Source organism: Salvelinus fontinalis, chromosome 30, assembly GCF_029448725.1.
Source record: "Salvelinus fontinalis isolate EN_2023a chromosome 30, ASM2944872v1, whole genome shotgun sequence".
Lineage (NCBI taxonomy): Eukaryota > Metazoa > Chordata > Actinopteri > Salmoniformes > Salmonidae > Salvelinus > Salvelinus fontinalis.
Window position 1 is genome coordinate 30230768 of NC_074694.1, and position 18326 is coordinate 30249093.

Genomic DNA, 18326 nt, shown 5'->3' on the forward strand with positions numbered 1-18326 from the left:
GCTAGTATGAAAATATGTTGCACAACTGGCTGTGAAGAAACTGTAGAATAGCCCTACATAAAACACTAAATGCCAACAGATACAATCACTGGATAAATGTTGATGTACTACATCAAGAAGGGGTCATGCTCTGTCGTATATGCACACCATAACTGCTCTCTCTTCTCTTCTGCGTGCATGCGCATCAAATTCATCTCCGTTTTCCCAATAAAATCCGTTGGGATTAGACCCGCCTTCGGCCATGACCCTCCAATCAAAGACAATTTAATTCGGAGCGCAGCGCACACTTTCCTGAACAAATGAATGATAAGAAAGAATTGGGAGAGAGCGAGAAAGAGAGAGCGAGACCCCATGACACGCAGTCCCCGGAGACCCATGGAGTGAGACAGCGGGTAATCCCAGGGTAAAGGACCACTCCAGCCCTGCGCGGCTGATATTAACAGCTGTAGGCTATATTCTCCATGCCGGTGGGGTCGAATGAGTGGGTGGATGTCTGGACAAAACACAGGAATTGATCTCTTGAATGGGTGGCTGAGCTGCGTTTGGGACTCCGGAGAAGCGAGGTCACGTTGAGAATAGCATCCAACTCAATGGATTTCATACTCGCAGAATGAACCGCCAAAGGGAAAGATGGGACACGGGCACGCCGGCGACTTTATTGGGGCTTTGTGGAATCGACACAGCGGCACAATGGAGACTTTATTCTATCTGAGCGGCTCAGAAAGCCTTCGTGTCTTCACAGAGATGAAGTTATGTGAGCTGAGTTTGCAGTAGAATGGCCCTCCTCGGATGGGATTCTGAGGGAAGGCGATGGCAACTTTTCACCACAGCAACCCAACGGATAGAGACATCAGGAGAGTCCTCCAAAAACTTATAATCATTCTATCTTTGGGAATCATCTGTGTCTCTCTCTTCTACTTCTTCACGGGATGCTGCGAGTCGGACCTAACGGAAAACTCAGCCTCGGACAGACCCGCCAGTGATGACAGAAACCGGACGTTTTATAAGGACGTTGTAACGGTACAGGATGAAGATGGTTACCCAGGGACCGGGGAGGGGAGCACACTGACGCCCGGTTTGGAGACTGATAACACGGGTAAAGATTGGAAGGCGACCCGGCGGTTACCCCAAGCCCTTATTATAGGAGTGAAGAAGGGTGGCACGAGGGCTTTGCTGGAGTTTCTCAGGCTGCACCCGGACATCCGCGCGCTGGGCTCTGAGCCGCACTTCTTTGACCGGCATTACGCACGAGGCTTGCACTGGTACAGGTAAATATCATGCGTGCACGTGTACATTTCTCCAAAGGCCATTGCTATCCAAAAAATGTTGTTTGTTTGAGAAATGCTTTTGACTCAGTGCACCTGTATCAGAAAGTAATGTTCCATTTGATCCGATGAATGGTGGACTTGGTTGGTAATGAATTTTACAGAACAATTTGAATGTGCATCCACTGTGACGCAGCCTAAAACATAGAAATAGATCTATGAATAATGCTTGTTTGTTTTTGGAATACCCAAACATACCCACGGCCAGCATATAGTGGATTAGGTGACAGGCAGAGAGAGAGACTGCCATCTGGCTATGCCAATCTGTGTGTGTGCATGTGTCTGTTTGTGTGTGTGTGTACATGTTTGTGTGTTTATGTGCAAGGGGGGGTCTGGATGAGTTCTCACAGTGCAATCATCTCTGCAGCTGAGGCCAGATGTTACCTTAGTCAGCTGGGTCTGGTCTCATCCTAGAGGTCCACACACCCACACACACAGGCATGCGCACACGCACACGCACTCTCTCTCTCTCTCTCTCTCTCTCTCTCTCTCTCTCTCTCTCTCTCTCTCTCTCTCTCTCTCTCTCTCTTATTGACACACACACGCACACACACAAATTATGCCAGGGTGTGCCAGGGTGTGCCACGTCTCCACTGTGTGTGTGTTTGTGTGTGTATGTCTCAATGACATCCCAGAGTGACAAGATTGCCCTCTCCCCAGGACCAGATGGGGCTTCTTGACTGTCATGCCACTTGATATCACTGTCAGGCCTGTCAGCTTGATCCTGACCCCAGGTCAGTTTACCCTCACAGATAATGATGCGCTCCCAGTCACACCACTTCATTACACAGTGGGATATATCATCGGGTACAAGTCAAGTTAGGAAGAGCTTAGTGTATGGTATATGTAGACCAGCTGTGTCCACTGTAGGATGTGGTGCTTGAAAAAAATAACTGTCTGCGAAGAGACATTGTAAGTGCAGTCGATAAGAGCATGGTCAGGTGCACAAAAAGTATATATATTTTTAACTTTCAAATATGCATTTCGATTAAAATCGAAATACATGTTTCCTTTTTGTCTGTACACTCTGCTCTCATCTGCTTCATAAGGACACGTCAGATCTCTATCTCTGACAGGAACCACTCTCAACCAGGCAGGCAGACTGGAGATAGATCATATCTGAAAAAGGACAGGACAGGGCTGGACTGAGATGGAGCAGAGGTTTTATCCTTACACTGTTTCTCAAATCGATGGCTTCACTTCTCTCCCAAGACCTTGGCTTGTCGTGACTAAAGCTATTAGTCCCGATCAGTTTGTGTGTGTGTATGTGTGTATGTGTGTGTGTGTGTGTGTGTGTATATATGTGTGTGTGTGCAGCCTGGTCTCAGAGCATTTTGTATTATTCTGTACGTAAATATGAGACACTCCATTTAGTATGATATGTTATATTTGGTATGGTTACATAAGACAGATGGCTACTTAGGGGTGGGTGAGTTGGTGTATAACGTGAATGTCTAGCAACCCAAAGGTCGCGAGTTTGACTCTCATCATGGACAACTTTAGAGTTTTAGCTAATTAGCAACTTTTCAACTACTAGCATGTTAGCTAACTTTAACCTTTTTCGATAACCCTTCACCTAACCCTAACCTTAACCCTTTTAGTTAATCCTTCCCCTAACCTTAACCCTTTAACCTAACTCCTAAACCTAACCTGAACCTTAACACTAACCCCCTAGCCTAGCTAACGTTAGCGAGCTAGCAAACGTTAGCTACCTAGCAAACATTAGCCACCTAGCTAGACTTCGTAAAATATCATACAGTGCCTTGGAAAAGTATTCATTCCCCTTGGCGTTTTTCCTATTTTGTTGCATTACAACCAGTAATTTAAATTTATTTTTTATTTGGATCTCATGTAATGGACATACACAAAATAGTCCAAATTGGTGAAGTGAAATGAAAAAAAAATCTAAATTTTTTTTAGCAGAAAAGTAGTGCATGCATGTGTTTTCACCCCCTTTGCTACGAAGCCCCTAAATAAGATCTGGTGCAATGAATTACCTTCAGAAGTCACATAATTTGTTAAATACAGTCCACCTGCGTGCAATCTAAGTGTCACAAGATCTCAGTATATATACACCTGTTCTGAAAGGCCCCAGAGTCTGCAACACCACTAAGCAAGCGGCACCATGAAGACCAAGGAGCTCTCCCAACAGGTCAGGGACAAAGTTGTGGAGAAGTACAGATCAGGGTTGGGTTATAAAAAAATATCCGAAACTTTGAACATCCCATGGAGCACCATTAAATCCATTATTAAAAAATGGAAGTAATATGGCACCACAACAAACCTGCCAAGAGAGGGCTGCCCACCAAAACTAACGGACCAGGCAAGGAGGGAATTAATCAGAGAGCAAACAAAGAGACCAAAGATAACCCTGAAGGAGCTGCAAAGCTCCACAGCGGAGATTGGATTATCTGTCCATAGAACCACTTTAAGCCGTACACTCTGCAGAGCTGGGTTTATGGAAGAGCTGCTAGAAAAAGCCATTGCTTAAAGACAAAAATAAGCAAACATGTTTGGTGTTCGACAAAAAGGCATGTGGGAGACTCCCCAAACATATGGAAGCAGGTACTCTGGTCAGATGAGACTAAAATTGAGCTTTTGGCGATTAAGGAAAACGCTATGTCTGGCGCAAACCCAATACCTCTCATCACCCCGAGAACACCATCTCCACAGTGAAGCATGGTGGTGGCAGCATCATGCTGTGGGGATGTTTTTCATCGGCAGGGACTGGGAAACTGGTCAGAATTGAAGGAATGATGGATGGCGCTAAATACAGGGAAATTCTTGAGGGAAACCTGTTTCAGTCTTCCAGAGATTTGAGACTGGGATGGAGGTTGACCTTCCAGCAGGACAATGACCCTAAGTCTACTGCTAAAGCAACACTCAAGTGGTTTAAGGGGAAACATTTAAATGTCTTGGAATGGCCTAGTCAAAGCCCAGACCTCAATCCAATTGAGAATCTGTGGTATGACTTAAAGATTGCAGTACACCAGCGGAACCCATCCAACTTGAAGGAGCTGGATAAGTTTTGCCTTGAAGAATGGGCAAAAATCTCAGTGGCTAGATGTGCCAAGCTTATAGAGACATACCCCAAGAGACTTGCAGCTGTAATTGCTGCATTAGGTGGCTTTACACAGTATTGACTTTGGGGGGTGAATAGTTACGCACGCTCAAGTTTTCTGTTTCTTTGTCTTACTTTTTGTTTGTTTCACAAGAAAAAATATTTTGCATCTTCAAAGTGGTAGGCATGTTGTGTAAATCAAATGATACAAACTCCCCAAAAAAATCTATTTTAATTCCCAGGTTGTAAGGCAACAAAATAGGAAGATGCCAACATATCATACGAAATGGTTGATGGACATCCACAAATTTATACATACCATATGAAACGTAACATACTAAATGGTGTGTCCCGGATTTACGTACAGAATAATACGAAATGCTTTAAGACCAGGTTGGTGTGTGTGTGTTATCTCTGGTCAGTACAGGATTCAGTTACAGTTAACAGGAAGTCTTATCCTGCATTGGAATAATCCTCTCACATTTGCAAAGAGGTCAGGTTTCAGTCACTAGCACTGACTGACTGGATCTCTCTGTCTGTCTGTCTGTCTGTCTGCCTGCCTGTCTGTCTGTCTGTCTGTCTGTCTGTCTGTCTGTCTGTCTGTCTGTCTGTCTGTCTGTCTGTCTGTCTGTCTCAATCTCTGTCTGTCTCAATCTCTGTCTGTCTGTCTGTCTGTCTGTCTGTCTGTCTCAATCTCTATCTGTCTGTCTGTCTGTCTGTCTGTCTGTCTGTCTGTCTGTCTGTCTGTCTGTCTGTCTGTCTGTCTGTCTGTCTGTCTGTCTGACTGTCTGTCTGTCTGTCTGTCTGTCTGTCTGTCTCAATCTCTGTCTGTATGTCCCTCTGTGTCTGTATCCCCCCTCTTTCTCTCTCTTTCTCCCTCTCTCCCTCTCTCTCTCCGTGCTGTGCATTAACTTCCTACAGCACATGATGATGGATTGTGTGCGAATGAAAGAAGAGAGAAATAATATTGGGGATAGGATGGTGTGACTGTGCAGATGAAAGCAGAGATTAGAGGTGAAAGGGTGAACTCTGTGTTACCACAACCACACACATCTCCACTGACCTTTTCCTCACCCCATGTCATTGGAGCTATACTCTATACTCCCAGAGCTGGAGGCTTGTTATTCAGTGCTGCCTCTGTGTGTTCCTTTGAGGCTGTAGGGTAACGTTCTCTCCTGTAGCAGTGAGATGTATTGATGTAGTGTTGACCATGAGGTACTGCTAGAGCTGGGGAGCCCATAATGGAGTGTAGAGTTTGTCTCATTTTCTTGTTATAGTGATTTTGTTTCACATGCTGTATATAAATCTGTCTTTACCAATCATATAGTGTAACAATTTTTTACATTTTTAAATTGAACCTTTATTTAACTAAGTGCAATATGACGTACAGACGATGACCGTGTTGCAATCAATTTGAGATGCCTAGCTAAGTGTTCCGTTTTGATCTGGAGAAGAATGCATTCCCCATCAGAACTCAAATGACAGATTCCAATTTAGTGGTCTTTACAGAGTCAGATGTTCTCACATGGCTGTGGTTCATTTGCAATTCAGATGAACTCGTTAAAAGCAGCATGTCAATTCATACCCATGGATCCCATGCTTTGTTTGGGCTTGACGTTGCATGTGTGTCTGTGTTTTTACACAGGAGTATAATTGCCATGCAAATGGCTAAAGAATGGCTGCCAAAACATGTGATCTTCAGCATGGCTATGTTAGAGGAGATCACGTCTGACAGCAAAGGGAATCTAGTGGATTCTTTTAAGCATGGTTTTTGAATAGGGGGAGTAAAAACTGGGCTAAGTGTAGGGGAATCTGAATTCTGTTATTACATATTATTCGTGTTAGAAAGGGGAAATACACTAGTGTTTCTTATTTATGTGTGTGCATTTGTGCATGCGTTTGTGCGTATGTGTGTTTGCGTTCCCACACATTTATATTTCTCTATATAATAATATCTCTATATTAAATCGGGGCCCATCCACCCATCCAGTACTGTAATGTGTGTGATCTCCATAAGGCCCAGACAGCCGGGGTGATCTAGCCCTCATTAAGGCGCTCTCTGGGGGGTTGCAGAGGGGAGGCAGGGGGGGTCTGGGCCCACTATGATGGATGTCTGCTGGAAGTGGACAGGGCAACGCTACAATGGACTAGAGCCTTAATGGTCCCCAGCGCAGAGAAATGGATGAATGGACTCTCAGTCACATATACACATACATATACACATACACGAATGCACACTCCGTGTTGACATCAATAAGAGAACAATTTCATTGTTTTTCATTGAAATAATGGCTATTGCCATTGAAACATTGCATCCTTATAATGTATGTAGACTAAATAGATTTGGCGATCCATAGCAGTTGATGCCAGTTTATCAAATCTATCAACATTTATGTCGTTTTAACCTACCCTCTCATCTCTCCTCCCTCCGTTGTCATATGATGGTCTTTGACCCCAGAGTGTGTGTGTGTGTGATAGACACTGTAATTGCCTCACATCTGTCATCACACACACACACACACACACACACACACACACACACACACACACACACACACACACACACACACACACACACACACACACACACACACACACACACACACACACACACACACACACACACACACACACACACACACAGCACGGTGCTGATGGGACTCCAGAGGCTCCCCCAAACCCCACCTGCCACCCTCAGCCCAGATGAGACCCAGGCCTACCCTACCCCCTCCTCCCCCCCACACACACACACACACACACACACACACACACACACACACACACACACACACACACACACACACACACACACACACACACACACACACACACACACACACACACACACACACACACACACACACACACACACTTTATCCCCCACTCCTCCAGAATCAATACCTATGGCTCTGCACGGAACAGGGTCTTCTTGGGCTAGTCCCCATGGCCTAGGAGTGGGGGTATGACGCTCTACAGAGAGATGGAGAGAGGGAAGTGGATGACAAACAGGAGAGAGATTGTAAAAATCTCTCTCTTCATCCAGAGGGTGTCTGTTCCTGCTGCGTGGCATCTACACATGGATGACCTGATCACTTTAACACTCAATACACATGAGCGACTGAGTAGGCTCTCTGAGAACAATATAGAGAATACAGAGAATATGCTCTCAGGGAGGGCTCTGTGATAATTGCATCTATCTTAACAGTAAGGTAATGGAGTTCTGTTCCATGCTGACTCAATGGTACTGGCTTCAAGGCTTCTCTATGAGAGCAGCCTAATGGAAGTACCTTTGTACCCATCACTCCATCACTCCTTTATGACTGACTCATCTACTCCTTTCATGCATGGGCTTTCTATCCCTTTAGCTGCACTAGATGCACATGCACTGGCAGGCATGGATGCACACACACACACGCACGCACACACACACACACACACACACACACACACACACACACACACACACACACACACACACACACACACACACACACACACACACACACACACACACACACACACACACACACACACACACACACACGGCGTGTGTGTGTGAGGGGTGTGAGAGCTAGGGGTCTGAGGACAGAAGAACAATAGCACATGGTTGAATAATGACTGAATAATGTGTGTTTGTGTGTGTGTGTTGGACTGTCTGTCTCCTGATGGCTCGGGTAAACAGGGAAGTCTTCAGGCTAAGTACTACTCTCACCTCCCATGAAGGTTATAGTGCGTGTGTGTGTGTGTGTGTGTGTGTGTGTGTGTGTGTGTGTGTGTGTGTGTGTGTGTGTGTGTGTGTGTGTGTGTGATAGAGCCAGGTTGGGAAATTGATGTATAGATAGAAGTTCATATTTCAGGGAGGAGGGGGGGGTGTTCAGAGCTGAAACCTGATCCATGCTCATACCAGAGGACACTCTGAGCATCCTGTTCTCTCTCTGTTCCCTCTCTTCCCTCCATCCCTCCATATCTCCATCACTCCAACTCTGTCCCCAGACCGTCCTGAATTGTTGTAAGATGGTCATCCTATGGATCATTTAGCTGTTTGATTTTGAATTTTAGGACCCTTTTAGGTATAAAAAAAAAGATATATAAAACAATTATTTGATAACATATTGAATTTGGCTTTTACTACTGTAACCCAGAGAAACACATGGAATAACACATTCATTAATGTAAAAAAAAGACAGTCAAATGAATCATAAGAAACAAGGTTTTGGAGTATTTGTCATATATATAGGAAATAGATTTTATTCTGTACAGGATTCCTTCTTCACTCTGTTATTTAGGCCACTATTGTGGAGTAACTACATTGTTGTTGATCCATCCTCAGTCTTCTCCTATCACAGCCATTAAACTATGCAACTGTTTTAAAGTCACCATTGGGCTCGTGAAATCTCTGCGCGGTTTCCATCCTCTCCAGCAATCCATCCTCTCTGAGTTTGAAATTACGCCTGTATCATTGTAGTGACTGGGTGTATTTGTTACGGCTGATTTCCTCCTCTTCGTTTGAAGAGGAGGTGTAGGGATCGGACCAAGACGCAGAGTGGAAAGTGTCCATGTTTTATTATCAATAAACTGAACACTACACGAAACAAAATAACAAAAGAGAATCTAACCTACAAACTGTCCCGTGTGGCACAACTACTGACACGGAAAACAAACACCCACAAAACACACGTGAAACCCAGGCTGCCTAAGTATGATTCTCAATCAGGGACAACGATTGACAGCTGCCTCTGATTGAGAATCATACCAGGCCGAACACAAAATCCCAACATAGAAAATCACACATAAACAACCCACCCAACTCGAGCCCTGACCATACTAAATAAATACAAAACAAGTGAAAACAGGTCAGGAACGTGACAGTATTGATACACCTGCCAAAGTGTAATTAATAACTTCACCATGCTCAAAGGGATATTCTTTGTCTGCTTTTTTAAATGTGTATTTATCTACCAATAGGTGCCCTTCTTTATGAGGCATTGGAAAACCTCCCTTGTTTTTGTGGTTGAATCTGTGCTTGAAATTCACTGCTGGACTGAGGAGCCTTACATATAATTGTATCTGTGGGGTACAGAGATGACATGGTCATTCAATAATCGTTTTAAACTATTATTGCACACAGAGTGAGTCCATGCAACTTATTATGCGACTTGTTAAGCAAATGTTATACTCCTGAACTTATTTAGGCTTGCCATAAGAAAGGGGTTGAATACTTATTGACTCAAGACATTTCAGTTTTTCATTTGTTATTAATTTGTAAAAATGTCAAAAAACTTAATTTCACTTTGACATCATGGGGTATTTTGTGTAGGCCATTTTAAATTCAGGCTTTAGCACAATATAATGTGGAAAAAGTCAAGGGGTGTGAATATTTTCTGTGTGTGTGTGCATCTCAGTACTCCTCTATGATTGATGTAGCCTGTACATGTGTAATGACAGCCTCCATTTCGGATGCATATAAGAACAGCCTTGAGGCCTGACCATCAACTGTAGCCAGTAAGAGACAAATAAAGCCTTTTCGATGGTTGTTCAGCCCAATCAGAATCATTTTCCAGATGGTCTTAATCCTAATAGTTGCACCATTTAAACACTAAACATATCTCTCTCTCTCTTTCTTTTTTCTTTTCTCCCTTTCTTCTATAATTTCTCCCTTTCTTTCCCTCCATCCCCCAGGAGTATGATGCCCAAGGCCTTGGATGGCCAGGTTGTCATGGAGAAGACACCACGTTACTTTGTTACCGTGGAGACTCCTGGCCGTGTACACTCCATGTCGCGTGACGTGAAGCTGATTGTGGTGGTCCGAGACCCTGTGACCCGGGCCATCTCTGACTACACCCAGATCATCTCCAAGACCCCCCACATCCCTGCCTTCGAGACCCTCGCCTTCAAGAACCGCACCAATGGTCAGAATCATAGTGATGCATTTTTATTGTATAGGCCTATGAATGAATGAATGATAGCATGGTTGGATGGATTAATGAATGACACAAAACATAGTTTTTCCTAATTCAGTACCCACACAAAGACCATATTCTTTAGTCCTGTCTTCAGTCCCCCCTTTCAAAGTCTCAAACAGGTAACTGTGTCTTTTCTTGATCCCAGGTGAGATTGACTCTCTATGGAGCCCTTTGTGGATCGGACTGTACGCCCAACACCTGGAGCGCTGGCTGGCCTGGTTCCCCCGGGCCCAGATCCACCTGGTCAGTGGGGAGGGCCTCATCTCCGACCCGGCAGGAGAACTAGGAAAGGTCCAGGACTTCCTGGGCCTCCAGAGGATTGTGACGGACAAGCACTTCTACTTCAATAAGACTAAAGGTTTCCCCTGCCTGAAGAAACCGGAGGGCAGCAGCAAGCCCCACTGCCTGGGGAAGACTAAAGGCCGAACACACGCCCCCATCGACCCTGAAATGATCCGGAGACTGAGGGAGTTCTACAGGCCGCACAACCAGCGGTTCTACCAGATGGCTGGCCAGGACTTTGGATGGCAATGAGGACTCAGTAGAGTTAACAAGGTGAAACATGAATCCATAGCAACAAAGACACCGAGGGGTGTTTGTCCGTCGGCTTCAGTTTGCACTCTGTACCTGTTACTGTGACTTGGGGCAAAGAGTAATGACATAGCCTCATACTGTTGATACAGAAGCGGCTCTGTGCTAGGAACTAAATCCAATGTTGATAGACCTCTGGGTAGCGAGGGAAACAGATATCAGAGATTCCATATTGGTGACAGTGCAGAAAGACCGTCTCTATGCTAGTTCCCTTTCAGCATCTAATAGATGTTCAACAAAAAGAAAGTGACACTTAAAGCTGGAATCTTTAGTTGCTCCATCCATTTTTGGAGTTATTAATTCATGATAGAGTACCCATTGAGTCTTGAAGAATAAAACATACAAATGCCCCATGAGCTTAGTTCAGCTGTCATATCCAATCAGAAGCCAAAATACAAGCTTGTTTTACTCCAATGTTTGTAAACTATGTAAATGTAAACAAACACTGCATAGCCTCAATACATGGTTAAAACTATAATTTGCCTACAAAGGCAAAACGCAGTAAGTACATATTTGGTCCAAATTGAGTTAAGACTGAAATCAGGCTTTGTAGTATCTGTTTGATACTGTGTCCTGGTTCAATTATGTTCCATTTTTAGAGAAAATGGGAGTGAGAAATTTGCAGTAACTGCAAAATCCAAGTAAACACCCAGGAAAACAGAATTTACTGCACTTTGGCTTTGTTCCACTATATTTTGACTGCAGTTACCTGCTCTGCCATACAAAGGCAAAGAGCATTAACTATGCAAACAGTGAAACAGAGAAAAATGGCTTTAAAGTTTATTTGCTGTCCAGCCAAATATGTTGTAGGTAGACAAGAGATAATGCATTATCTTATTATGAAGTCATTTTTTATGCATTACAACCATGACCACTGATTTGTGACCCCTAAGTCAAATAAATGACGATACAAAGTCAAACAGAAAAACAACGAGTTGGATAAACACATTCAGATTGTATATACTGCACAAAGTCAAAAATGTTTTGGAAGTATCACCATTCTGCGAGTGGAAATAGTCCTTACCTTAAGGGTTATCACAATAGAACGTACAAAACATGAAAACGTAACTACATTACACCATTAAATACAGTTGGAATGCAGTTAGAACTCAATCTGTTTCCATCAAACAGAAAAACAAGAAAAGTTGGATAAAGACATTTAGATTGTTGATACTGCACTTTGCCTTTGCAGGAGTTGTTTAAGGTCATACAAAGGCAGAGTGCAGTATCTGCATTTTAGGGGTCATAGGTCAAGTCAGTGGTCATGGTTGATATGCATACAAATTACTACATAATAAGATGATACGTCAGTGCATTATCACTTATCTACAGTGCTTAGTTTGCAAACCTGGATGTGCCGGAAACAAAAAGTTAGCCCAAGAGGGTGGTGACCTGGGAGACTCTGAGGTACAGCAACACATGAAAAAAAAGCACCTTTATAATAAAGCATTGCATGCATTATCATTGCTTTTGCTTAGTGGCATAGAGCAGTAGAGTAGAGGCGCTTGCAGAAGTTGCACACATGGGGATATTTTTTTCTGTAGTCTGGGAAACATGTGGCCTTGTATAAACACATTCTACATCATTTTACATGATGTAAAACCGCACAAAGGATTGAAATGACCGGCTGCTTTGACACTGACAAACAGAGAATCTGAGATCAATTAAAATGACCTCGTCTGGAATCCATCAATAGCCTAGGCCTAGGTGTGTGGAGACACACATATTGTACAATATCAGGAGGAAAATATATTCCTAAAAAAGTTTTCCAGTTTCACTGACTCAGCCAATGATGTGCAGCTCACTCACCGGTGATGGCCAATGCGCTCTTGCCAAAAGCCTCTCTCTCTCTTGTTTATCTGTGGCTAAAGTATAGGCCTACTCCTGGTATAGTATTCAGAATATTTCATTCCAGTGAATCTCACTCTAGTTATGTGAGAGATTCAAGCGCGTCTTCTCTCTCTCACCACAGCAACAGCCAAGCATTGGTCTGTCGCTAGGGTACAATGTTGTGCAAACCATAACCCCGGGCATGCCCAACACAAATCAACTCTTAGAATATCAGGCACGTTTCCACATGACCTTTATTAGGGTGCAGGAGAATTACAAAGGAGGCAAGTCAATTGAACACTGATAGCTTTAATTAGAGTTCTTGCATTGCAAACAGTGAAAACAGGCTCCGTCTCAAATGAATCACTGCTTATCATATTTGGCTGGCTAACAAAAAACTTTAAAGACATTTTTCTCATCTTCATTGTTGGCGTAGTTACTGTGTTTTGACCTTGTAGGGCAGCATACTGTAGCTCTGTCTATGAATTTGAGAGCGGTTACATTTCTCCAGATCCATCCCTCAGCTTTTTACCTAAACACAGGCTGGGTGACCACTTTGTTATTGTTTCAATTAAGTATTCTAAGTTTAAGCTGGGTTTGAAAATACCTGGCGTTTTTGTCTTAGATAGTGCTCCTGCCTAACTCCTGACCCCACTGTGTCCCACCAGGAGTGAAGAACATGGCGATGGGATGTGTAGTCTGCAGTGTAGGCCTGATGTGTGCTGTAGAGTTAGTAACAACGTCCTGTGGATGCTTCTGCAAAGTAGTGAAACACTAAACAAAACAAAACGGATGTCTTACCATGCCTCGTGGAGTATGACCTTCCTCTTCCTTTTTCTCATACATCTTAGCTACTCAGTACTTAGGTCAGGAATTAAAAGAGTTGTAGGCAATCAGTACATATCGAATATCATCCCCAAGTATTACGGAAAACAGGAGGATGAGTCTTTTATTTAGAAAGCGTTGAGGGGAAGTATGAGTAGCATCTTTGTAAGTGCTCAGATTTGACTGAGTGGTTTTGTATTGTTGAATAATGAATGTGCATAAGTGGATTAGGAGGAACTCAAATGTATCTGCCCTTTCCAAGTAGAGGTTACCCATAGGCACAGATCTAGGATCCGTTTACGCTCCCTAAATCCTAACCTTAACCGTAAGAGGAGGAAACACTAAACTGACCTTAGATCAGCATCTATGGGCATCTTCAGCCTAACCGAACAACCAAAAATATAACCATGGATGAATATGACATCTTAAAGGTACACTCAGTGAAATGACTTTGCCACAAGCAGCACCACAGATATTGAGATGAGCAACATGCAAGACTTCGCTCTTACACAGTTACACACCGTATCTGCACATGTTTATTTATTTTTTATATTTTTTATTTAACCTTTATTTAACCTACCCAGACCAAACCCTAACCCAGACGATGGTGAGCCAATTGTGCGCCACCCTATGGGACTCCCAATCACGGCCGGTTGTGATACAGCCTGGAATCGAACCAGAGTCTGTAGTGACACCTCTAGCACTGAGATGCAGTGCCTTACACCGCTGCGTCACTCGGGAGCCCATGCATGTGCATGGGTTTGCTTTACACTTCACAGTGGTAGCCAGGGCACCAAAACAGAGGACAAGTTGAACCTCATGCTTCTTTTGTTTGTCTATTTCGATCTCCATCAGCTTTTGCAGAAGCAGCAGCTACTTTTCCTGGGGTCCACAAAAAACACAAATCATGACAAGTAACAAAACAATGACACACTGTTTGTCAAGGACAGCCACACAAATTGAAAGCTGCAATATGTAACTTTTTGGGCAACCCAACAAAATTCACATAGAAACATCAAAAATTATACTAACAATACAAAAAAAATACGTAAAATGTTAGTGTGTCTGTGTGTGCGTGTGTTTGTGTGTGTCCCCTCCGAGTCCCCGCCTTTCCATGAGTTGTTATTTAATCTGTTTTTTAAAGGTCATTTTGCTGTTTGCTTGAGTAATTGTAGATGGAACAGAGTCTCATGCGATAGTGGCTCTGTACAAAATGGTGCGTTGCCGTGAATTCCTTTTATACTTGAGGACTGTGAAGAAACCCCTGGTGGTTTGTTTTGTGGGGTATGTATGAGTTGAATGTTATTTGATATGCAGACAATCTGGAATTTTCATCACAGTAATATTCATCATAAAAACTAGAAGAGAAGCAGTTCATCTCTCCTCAACCCTCAACCAGGAAACACTGGCATGCATGTTGTTGATGTTAGTTCTGTATGTGCAGTTAAAGGCAAGGTGTGCTGCTCTGTTTTGAGACAGCTGCAGCTTTGCTAGGTCTTTCTTTGCTGCACTTAACCATATTACATAGGACAGTAATCAAGATGGGACAAGACCAGAGCCTGGACAACAAGTCCACATATTTTTATAACAGACATACTCCTCACCATCACCACAACAACTTTGTCAATATGACTTGCCCATGATAATTGACCATCCAATGTTATACCTAGGAGTTCAGCTTCCTCAACTTGCTCAATGTTCACACCCTTCATACACAACTCCAGTTGAGGTTTAGGTCTTTAGAGAATGTTTTGAACCAAATACAATGCTTTTAGTTGTAGATGTGTTTAAGACCAGTTTATTATTCATCACCCATTCTGATGACTGTAACTCCCTATTTAGAATTTCAGTGAAATCATTTGTAAAAGTAGAGAAAAGTAACGGCAACTACCCTGAGGGACACCACACTGTGCACATCTGATGTTAGAGAAGATTCCATTGAAGAACACTCTCTGGGTTCTATTGGATAAATAACTCTCCAACCATGCGATGGCAGGTGACTACAATTTATGATCAATAACATCAAAGGCTGCACTGAAATCTACCAATACAACTATCATCTTATTATCCATTTTAACCAATCATCAGTCATCTGAGTCAGTGCAGGACAAGTTGTGTGCTTCTCTATATGCATGCTGAAAGTCAGTAGTTAACTTGCTCCCTGAAAAATAGCATTGTATTTGGTCAAACACAATCCTCTCCATCAGTTTACTAAGAAGTGGCAGCAAACTGATTGGATGGCTGTTGGAGCCAGCAAAGGGTGCTTTACTATTTTTAGGTAGTGGAATTACTTCAGCTTCCTTCCATGCCTGTAGACACACTCCTTTAGGCTTTGGTTAAATGTATAGCAAATAGGAATGGCAATAGAGTTTGCTACTATTCTCAATAGTTTCCCATCATGTTTGTCTACACCTGGTGGCTTATCATTATTGATGGATAACAGTTTCTCCACCTCTCCCACACGAACTTGACCAAATTCCAAACATCAATCCTTCTCTTTAATTATTAGATCTTTTATACAAAAATATGATGGTTCACTGTTCAATGTTGTTATTTCACATCTGAGTTTTTCCACTTTACTAGTGAAATAGTCATTGAAATGATTGGCAATTTCGAAAAGTTCTGTTATAAATGACCCATCAACTTCGATGAACAATGGAGAGTAATTGAGTTTTCGGCCCATGATATCATTGAAGGTACTCCAAAGTATTTTTCCACTGCGTTTTATGTCAATTATCTTTGTTTGGTAATATTTTTTATTCTTCTTTTGGTTAAGTTTATTCACATTTCTCAATTTACAGTATGTCAACCAATCAGCCAGACTTGTTTGTCACCTCTTTTGCATAATTTCTTTGAACCATACAATTGTTCAATTCCTCATCAAACCAGGGGGATTCTTAACAGGTGCATGCTTGTCAACGATTGGCAAAAATAATTGTACAAATACGTCCAGTGCTGCATCTTGATTCACTTCCTCATACACATAAGACAACATATTTTTTTTACAACTTCCACAAAAGAGTCCTGGGAAAACATTTTGTGTGATCTCTTATAAATTACTTTAGGCCCAACCTTTGGCACTTTGGCTTTCCTTGTTATTGACACAATAATATGGTCACTACAGCCAATGGGAACTGATATTGCAAAGCTTTGCAGCATTAGTGAAGATATGATCAATACAAGCGGATGTCACAGCTCCAACACTATTGGAATGCACTCTAGTTGGTTGAGTGATAAGCTGGGTCATATTACAGGCATTAGTCACAGTTAGAAGCTTCCTCTTGAGAGGACAGCTAGTTGCTAACCAGTCAATGTTCAGGTCACCCAGAAATAGACCTCTAACATTACACATCCTATCAAGCATTGGACACATTATCAACATACTGACTGTTAGCACTTGGTGGCCAATAGTAGCACCCTGAAAGAAGAGGCTTTAGACGAGGCAGGTGAACTTGCAATCACAACACTTCAACAACATTTGTCATGAGATCCTCTCTAAGCTTTACAGGAATATGGCTCTGAACATATACAGCAACACCTCCCCCATTGCCATTCCTGTCTTTTCTGTAGATGTTATATCCCTGTATTGCTACTGCTGTATCATCAATGGAATTATCGAAGTGAGTTTCAGAGATGGCCAGACTATGAATGTTATCCAATTTATTGATTTCATTAGCCTTATTTCTAAAACGACATACAGTGCATTCAGAAAGCATTCAGACCCCTTGACTTACAGCCTTATTCTAAAATTGATTCAATATTTGCTTTTCTTCATCAATCTACACACAATAACTCATAATGACAAAGCTAAAACAGGTTTTTAGACATTTTTGCAAATGTATTCAAATAAAAAAACAGAATGACCTTATTTACATAAGTATTCAGACCCTATGAGACTTTAAATTGACCTCAGGTGCATCCTGTTTCCATTGATCATCCTTGAGATCTTTTTACAACTTGATTGGAGACAACCTGTGTTAAATTCAATTGATTGGACATGATTTGGAAAGGCACACACCTGTCTATATAAGGTCCAACAGTTGACAGTGCATGTCAGAGCAAAACCAAGCCATGAGGTTGAAAGAATTGTCCGTAGAGCTCCGAGACAGGATTGTGTCAAGGCACAGATCTGGGAAAGTGTACCAAAAAATGTCTGCAGCATTGAAGGTGCCCAAGAACACAGTGGCCTCCATCATCCTTAAATGGAAGAAGTTTTGATCAACCAAGACTCTTCCTAGAGTTGGCCGGCCGGCCAAACTGAGCAATCGGGGGAAAAGTGCATTGGTCAGGGAGGTGACCAAGAACCCGACAGTCACTCTGACAGAGCTCCAGAGTTCCTCTGTGGAGATGGGAGAACCTTCCAGAAGGACAACCATCTCTGCAGCACTCCACCAATCAGGCCTTTACGGTAGAGTGCTGCCCGCTTGGAGTTTGCCAAAAAGCACATAAAGGTCTCTTCGACAATGAGAAACAAGATTCGCTGGTCTGATGAATCTAAGATTGAACTCTTTGGACTGAATGCCAAGTGTCACGTCTGGAGGAAACCTGCCACCATTCCTACGGTGAAGCATGGCGGTGGCAGCATCATGCTGTAGGGATGTTTTTCAGCGGCAGGGACTAGGACACTAGTCAGGATTGAGGGAAAGATGGACGGAGCAAAGTACAGAGAGATCCTTGATGAAACTCTGCTCCAGAGAGCTCAGGACTTCAGACTGGGGCAAAGGTTCACCT

General features: G+C 42.8%; 1 protein-coding gene across 1 annotated transcript; it reads left to right on the plus strand.

The window, feature by feature from the left end:
- Positions 1-273: 273 nt before the first annotated feature.
- hs3st3l (heparan sulfate (glucosamine) 3-O-sulfotransferase 3-like) lies at positions 274-17251 on the plus strand. Its single transcript, XM_055890423.1, has 3 exons — positions 274-1268; positions 10066-10295; positions 10495-17251. Exons 1-3 carry the CDS (start codon positions 811-813, stop codon positions 10881-10883), a joined length of 1077 nt encoding a protein of 358 aa, XP_055746398.1. The 5' UTR covers positions 274-810; the 3' UTR covers positions 10884-17251.
- The last annotated feature ends 1075 nt before the right edge of the window (positions 17252-18326 follow it).